At 40.1% G+C, this 8,092-nt stretch overlaps 1 protein-coding gene across 2 annotated transcripts in view; it reads right to left on the reverse strand.

Annotated features, from left to right (window-relative positions):
• Positions 1-7,843, reverse strand: part of galnt7 (UDP-N-acetyl-alpha-D-galactosamine: polypeptide N-acetylgalactosaminyltransferase 7) — a 42,018-nt gene extending 34,175 nt beyond the window's left edge. For both annotated transcript variants that reach the window (XM_062994764.1, XM_062994763.1), the window contains exons 1-2: positions 7,721-7,843; positions 4,176-4,621 (exon numbers count right to left, since the gene is read on the reverse strand). In XM_062994764.1, the coding sequence (XP_062850834.1) occupies positions 4,176-4,621; positions 7,721-7,843 (569 nt within the window). The remainder of the gene's footprint in view (positions 1-4,175; positions 4,622-7,720) is intronic.
• Between the last annotated feature and the right edge of the window lie 249 nt (positions 7,844-8,092).

Raw genomic sequence — 8,092 nt, forward strand, 5'->3', positions numbered from 1 at the left:
GTCTTTTAGCTGCTCGTTTCTCTGCAGTTTCTCTTCTCGCTTTTTTTCTGCCCATATTACGTAAATGCGCATTACACTTGCGAAACGTTCGGATGGAAACCCGGTTATAGATTATTCCTCTAATTCTATCCATTCTTTTCTTCTTTTACCTTCGACTCTTCTGAGCATAGCTGTCTTGTCCAATGAGGGTTATATAAAAGCAGAACATCAACGTGGGCAAACTAGGTTTGTCTGAAAGAGAAGATGCACTGTGATCTAGTTCTCATGGGAGTTGTGCTACTACTGTTGCACTGAGCCTTTGTTCCAAACTCTCACTTCTGGCCTGAACAATAAAGCCCTATTGAAGAGAGCAGTGCTCTGTCGCTGGCCTGGCCTTCCTCCATGTAAACCACAGAACCCACGATTAACTGTGTTTCACTCGGTTGTTTGTGTAGAAAAACATGCTGCTGCAGTCTCGGGGGTTTTACCAAGGCGGCCACAGTGCCAAATTTCCTCTATTGTTTTTTTGCATGTCACACATATGCAGAAAACACATTGCTTTGTGTTGCTTTAGCTGATATACAGAATGATCAAACCATGCATTAGAAGTAAACTTCTAGTGTTTCACAAAAGTAATTGCCTTTAGATAAGCCCGACATCCATCAAGAGATTGGAGAACTAAAGGGAAAGAGATAAGCTTATCATGCTTACCATTCTGACATGGCTAGCAGAGGAATTACCCTGCAGCTATAAGCTGTAGGTTATTTATTGACAGGTTTGCTGGTAAACCTGCAGATATACTCACTCAGAATGTTAAACTGAGGGTTAAAAAGAAAGAGTTACAGAGTAAATTCCAGCTGGATCACACCTTTGTTTGAAAAGCAGGTGTGGCAGAACGGACGCTAGCCGAGTATATACGGGCGTGTTTGCTGGAAAAGCTTGTTCCTGAAAGAATTCAGCCCGAGCCGGACTTCTCTTACCGCGCAGGCTTCAATTCGCTTTGGAAACGTTTTCTCGGCTACTTTGTTTGCTTCAGACACTTTAGCGCAAACAAAGAAAGTCCTGAAACGCACCAGGCTGGCATGAATGAGCTGGCATGAGTGCAGCAGCTCAGTGAATAGTTCTGCGAGGCGTAATCAAATATCTGCTTCAACATGAGAGGAATCTTGTGTCCACGGGAAACTGAGTCAGTGCTCTCCTGTTGTGATTCATAAGGTGATGGACTGCATTTTTTGCATGGTTGAACAAACCATGACAAGAATAGAACTGAACAAAATGCCACAACAGAGAAATTCGAGATCATTCGAGTTCAGTCTCATTTCATCGACACATTTATGACATTTTTATTTCTCAAAATGAAATCCTTCCATTACAACATGATCCAAAGTCTGGATGCTGCGATCGGGTGGTGCAACTGTAACCTACGCTAGCCCTCTACCGCTGCAGTTCAGGGATCTGGGGTTCTAATTAATATATATTTATTTATATTTTAATGTTTTCAACTGTTTTTTACTTTCTTACACATAATAGAAATAGAAAACAAACTTAATTACTTATTTATTGAATAATTAATACAATAATTAATATTTATAAGAATAAACAAAGCCATTTCATTGGATTGTAGGAGTGAAGACAGTAGCTGTAAGTGCAGTTTTTTTTTCAGCTTTGCTTTTTGTTCACTGTTGTTTCTGCTGCTTTCAGGTCATCTTTCAATTCCTTTTTTTTTTTATATATATATTTTTGTTTATGCATTTTCTCCTTTTTCTCCCTGTTTAGCGCGTCCAATTGCCCGATTGCATCACGCTTCCTCTCCACCAATGCCGATCCCCTCTCCGATTGAGGAGAACGAAGCTAACCCACGCCCCCTCCGACACGTGGGCAGCAGCCGTATGCATCTTATCACCTACACATTGACGAGTGCAGTGCAGCTCAGCGTTGTTTACGGAGAGACACACCCTGACGGCACTCTTTTCTCATCTCTGTGCAGGCGCCATCAATCAGCCAGCAGAGGTCGTAATTGCACCAGTCATGGGAGAGAGAGCCCATATCTTAGTCCCGCCCATATCTGAACAACAGGCCAATCGTTGTTCATGTGGCCGCTCAGCCTTAGCCGGTAGGCAGAGCTAAGATTCGACACGATGTATTCGAGATCCCAGCTCTGGTTCCAGCATGATCCTTCAATTCTTTTTGAGTAACTCCTGGCTTTTCTTGTACCAGACTTATCATAAGTTTGATGGAACACTGGGAACTCTTGTGTGTTTGCATTTGTTTGGGGACGATTTGCAATTCCATGAAATGTACACAAATTATTTAAATGATTCTCTTCACTGGCTTCCTGTAGCTTCATGCATTCAGATTAAAACACCGATGCTCGCCTACAAAGCCAAAAATGGAGCAGCCCCGAGCTACCTTCGTGGTCTAATCAAACCCCGCTCTGTACCGCGCAACCTCCGAGCCACTAGTCTCTCTCGACTTGATCCTTCACCCAGAACTGGAGCACCCAAGTGGTGGAACGAGCTTCCTCTGTCTGTCCAAATATCTGAGTCTCTCACTGTCTTTAATAAATGATTAAAAACCTTCATCACCTCTTTACTGAGCACCTAAGCTGACTTGTACTTACTGACTAACGCTCTAATTCATTTCTTGGTTCTAACAGGGCTTTAGCAGATTAATGTTCTTGGACTGTTGTTTACATAAACTAGAGTAAGGTAATGTTCACTATGGAAGCACTTCTGTACGTCGCTCTGGATTAGAGTGTAAATTTAAATGTAAATGTAACCACTTATACTGAGAATTTTTTGGCACCATGAAGATTCTTCAGTTTTACAATGATTGTCATATAAAATCAGCTGTTTTATAATCTTTAATTTCCTTCTGGATCAATAACTTGTCTGTCTGTCTGTCTGTCTGTCTGTCTGTCTATCTATCTATCTATCTATCTATCTATCTATCTATCTATCTATCTATCTATCTATCTATCTATCTATCTATTCATCTGTCTATATATCAATCAATCTGTCTATCTGTCTGTCTGTCTTTTCTATCTCTGTCTATCTATTAATCTGTCTATTGATCTATTCTATCTATCTATTGATCTATTCTATCTCTGTCTATCTGTCTATCTGTCTATTGATCTATTCTATCTATCTATCGATCTATTCTATCTATCTATTGATCTATTCTATCTATCTATTGATCTATTCTATCTCTATCTGTCTATTGATCTATTCTATCTATCTATTGATCTATTCTATCTATCTATTGATCTATTCTATCTATCTATCGATCTATTCTATCTATCTATCGATCTATTCTATCTATCTATTGATCTATTCTATCTCTGTCTATCTGTCTATTGATCTATTCTATCTATCTACCTACCAATCGACCGATCGACCGACCGACCTACCGACCTACCTACTAATGAATCCAGGTATAAAGAGCAGGAGAAGATAATTAACTTCTTTCAAAAACACTCTGCAGTATAAAGAGTATAAAGAAATAAAGCAGCTTAAAAAAAACTTACATAATTCATTAAACTAAGGGTGAATTCAGTCATATTAAAGAGCTACGAAGCCACGACAAGCGATTCCAAGGACGAGGAAACTTGCTATCTTAAATACAAAACCAGTCTCATAGTTGGCATGCTGCATTTTTCTAATACTGTTATATCAGAGTGTAAAAACCGAGCGTCAAAGCAGTACAAGGTAAACAGCACCAGCCAGCTTCATGTGAAACAATGCACTGCAGTGCAGAAGCGGTTTTGCTGCATATTATGTGAATGCAGCCTGAGGGTGCATTCAAACGTGAAAGCCACTGCACAAATTGTCGTTTTGTTCGGCGCTCGGCTTGATCGGTGCGGTAAACGTCACCAAAGTGTGAATATGAGACGAATCTGCTTTTGTGTGGAATAACCGTCAGATCCAGTCTGAAAGCTCCACGTGTATCTGAGTTTATCTGGATTTGTTTCACTTTTAAACTTGGAGTAAAAGAAGGAGACAGGAGCACTAAACTTCTCTTCATTATTACTGCGTCGCTTTTACTGCGTCATATCAAACAGTTCGTCTCATTGGAGGCGCTTTAAAAAGTTCTAGCGCTGTAATTAACCACCCCTCTGCCCCAGCTGTATCTCCCAGCACTACAATCAACGTACACACACTAACCTGCATACACACACCTCCCAGTACGATACTTACTCCTCATGCCGCAGGTCTTTGACGGTCCTGTCCAGTGATATCATGTCGCTGGCCACCATGTTGAAGCCGAATTCCTTAATGCTGGATTGCACCGAGTCTTTATACTCCTCTCCCAAAACGAAGGGCTTGCTACCCTCCCCAGGTCCTCCAGGGACCCCTGGAGGTTCGGGACCTTTGAGCTCGAAGTTGCCCAGGCTCCCCTTCATCAGAACAGGGTCCGAGTAGCGATTAGTGTGAGGCTTAAAGGTGACGTACTGCTTCTGAATGATGTTCTGCTGGTCCTGGGCCTTGAATTTTGGGTTCAGGTTGTCTACTGCGTTTTTTTGCCTGATGGCATCCAGGTCTACCTCCACTCCCTCCACCTGTGGCCAGGGCACCACGGCCTTGAACTTATCTTCCACCTCGTTGGGGAGATTTGGTACAGGGTTTGGCGCGTCTTTTTCTCCCTGAAAACAGAAACAAAGAAACACGTCACGGAATTAAAAGAACCATCAGAATTATGAGCGATTTGAATTAAAAGTATACATTAACAGTCCATTAAAACCACCTCCTTGTTTCTACACTCACTGTCCATTTTATCAGCTCCACTTACCATATAGAAGCACTTTGTAGTTCTACAATTACTGACTGTAGTCCATCTGTTTCTCTACATACTTTTTAACCTGCTTTCACCCTGTGCTTCAATGGTCAGGACCCCCACAGGACCACCACAGAGCAGGTATTATTTAGGTGGTGGATCATTCTCAGCACTGCAGCGACACTGACATGGTGGTGGTGTGTTAGTGTGTGTTGTGCTGGTATGAGTGGATCAGATACAGCAGCACTGCTGGAGTTTTTAAACACCTCACCGTCACTGCTGGACTGAGAATAGTCCACCAACCAAAAATATCCAGCCAACAGCGTCCTGTGATCACTGATGAAGGTCTAGAAGATGACCGACTCCAACAGCAGCAATAGATGAGCGATCGTCTCTGACTTTACATCTACAAGGTGGACCAACTAGGTAGGAGTGTCTAATAGAGTGGACAGTGAGTGGACACGGTATTTAAAAACTCCAGCAGTACTGCTGTGTCTGATCCACTCATACCAGCACAACACACACTAACACACCACCACCATGTCAGTGTCACTGCAGTGCTGAGAATGATCCACCACCTAAATAATACCTGCTCTGTAGTGGTCCTGTGGGGGTCCTGACCATTGAAGAACAGGGTGAAAGCAGGTTAAAAAAGTATGTAGAGAAGCAGATGGACTACAGTCAGTAATTGTAGAACTACAAAGTGCTTCTATATGGTAAGTGGAGCTGATTAAATGGACAGTGAGTGTAGAAACAAAGAGGTGGTTTTAATGTTATGGCTGATCAGAATAGGTATTATGTTTCTGTCTGTTTATTTTATCTTATCTTTATGTTTTGGTTTATTTTATATTTTCATTTTAATGGGTGTAAAAGAGGTTAAAACTGTTCCTGCATCGTCTTGTGTACGAGTTTCTTTTCTGGTTTCAGGAACGTGTATTTGTTGGCTTTCCTTGGTGTATTCGGGGCGTACGTACTGGTTATGATTAACAGGCAGTTGATCACCTAGTGCCACGTCCACTTTGATGACACCGCCCTAACACTACATGCTGATAGGCACAGATCCAGTATTGTCAGAATCTTATTCACAGTATTGATACTATATAGTTTACTATACCTAACTAAGTTAATATGTATCTTTAAAAACCTTTTAACAACATATTCCTAACCAATCCCATTTTTTGGTACTTTGCGGTAAAACAAAAGCTTACACTTGGTTATTTATTTATTTGGGTTTTAACACCATGTTTAACACAGGTTTATTTTATCTTGTCTTTATGTTCCTGCAAAGGATCAATAAAGTATCTGTCTATCTATCTATCTATCTATCTGTCTGTCTGTCTGTCTGTCTGTCTGTCTGTCTGTCTGTCTATCTATCTATCTATCTATCTATCTATCTGTATGTCTATCTATCTGTCTATCTATCTATCTATCTATCTATCTATCTATCTATCTATCTATCTATCTATCTGTCTGTCTGTCTGTCTATCTATCTATCTATCTATCTATCTATCTATCTATCTATCTATCTATCTATCTATCTATCTGTATGTCTATCTATCTGTCTATCTTTCTTTCTATCTATCTGTCTGTCTATCTGTATGTCTATCTATCTGTCTATCTTTCTATCTATCTGTCTGTCTATCTGTATGTCTATCTATCTGTCTATCTTTCTATCTATCTGTCTGTCTGTCTATCTGTATGTCTATCTATCTGTCTATCTTTCTTTCTATCTATCTGTCTGTCTATCTATCTGTCTATCTATCTGTATGTCTATCTATCTGTCTATTTGTCTGTCTATCTATCTGTCTGTCTGTCTGGCTGTCTATCTATCTGTATGTCTATCTATCTATCTATCTATCTATCTATCTATCTATCTATGTATCTATCTATCTATGTATTTATCTGTCTGTCTGTCTGTCTATCTGTCTGTCTGTCTGTCTGTCTGACTATCTCTCTACCTGTCTGACTATCTATCTGTCTATCTTTCTTTCTATCTATCTGTCTGTCTGTCTATCTGTATGTCTCTCTACCTGTCTGACTATCTATCTGTCTATCTTTCTTTCTATCTGTCTATCTGTCTATCTATCTATCTATCTATCTATCTATCTATCTATCTATCTATCTATCTATCTGGCTGGCTGGCTGGCTGGCTGGCTGTCTATCTATCTGTATGTCTATCTATCTGTCTGTCTGTCTGTCTGTCTGACTATCTCTCTACCTGTCTGACTATCTATCTGTCTATCTTTCTTTCTATCTATCTGTCTGTCTGTCTATCTGTATGTCTCTCTACCTGTCTGACTATCTATCTGTCTATCTTTCTTTCTATCTATCTATCTATCTATCTATCTGTCTATCTATCTATCTATCTATCTATCTATCTGGCTGGCTGGCTGGCTGGCTGGCTGTCTATCTATCTGTATGTCTATCTATCTGTCTGTCTGTCTGTCTGTCTGTCTGGCTGTCTGTCTGTCTGTCTCTCTACCTGTCTGACTATCTCTCTACCTGTCTGACTATCTATCTATCTATATTTACATTTTTAATGCTGTTAAGGGGGTGAGAACTGATTCATGGCTCTCTATAGGAATTTGCTGTGCTGGTTCTGAATGGTCCCCATAGTGGACGTGTCACTGCTGTTAGCTTAGCATAGTCAGCTAGGACATATGACCATACATTGTATATAATAACTGTTATAGAGGATTGAAATGTAAATATTAGAATGACATTGATGTAGATTGTTAATAAGCTGACTGACAGTGTTTGTAATTTACACAATCTTATTTTCTTTACATTAGAACGTTGGCTAGGAGGCTAAGCCTGCTATCTCCATGACAACCATACAGGTTAGCCTAGCATGCTATAGCTGGTTTAATAGTATGCACCGAGACATGTACATTTAATCTGCAAAATAAATAAACACGATCCGGTATTCTTATCAGCTAAACAACGAAATATTAAATATGATACTGACCTGCTTAGCGAATGGAGTTTCATCTTCTGGTTTAGGTGACAGAGATGACCAGAGCACGACCAGTCCCAGAAATGTACCGATTACTAGCAAACTACGAAGAATAAACCCGACTTTTAATCTCATTATATATATATATTTTAGGGCTGTCAGATAAATAAATAAAAATCTAATTACAGTTCACTCAAGGTTAAACAGCTCTTCGGCTCCGGGTGTCTGAACCCTGACTGATTCTTCAGCACTTCCCTTTATTTTCATAGGGAGTGAATCACAAGTGAGTCGGTTCTTTCGAACGATTCAATTAAAGTAACAGGTCACAATAAAACGAACACGTTTCTGTTTTAGACTTAAACCTACGGATCCCCTAAGGTGACA

Source organism: Trichomycterus rosablanca, chromosome 5, assembly GCF_030014385.1.
Source record: "Trichomycterus rosablanca isolate fTriRos1 chromosome 5, fTriRos1.hap1, whole genome shotgun sequence".
Taxonomy (NCBI): Eukaryota; Metazoa; Chordata; class Actinopteri; order Siluriformes; family Trichomycteridae; genus Trichomycterus; species Trichomycterus rosablanca.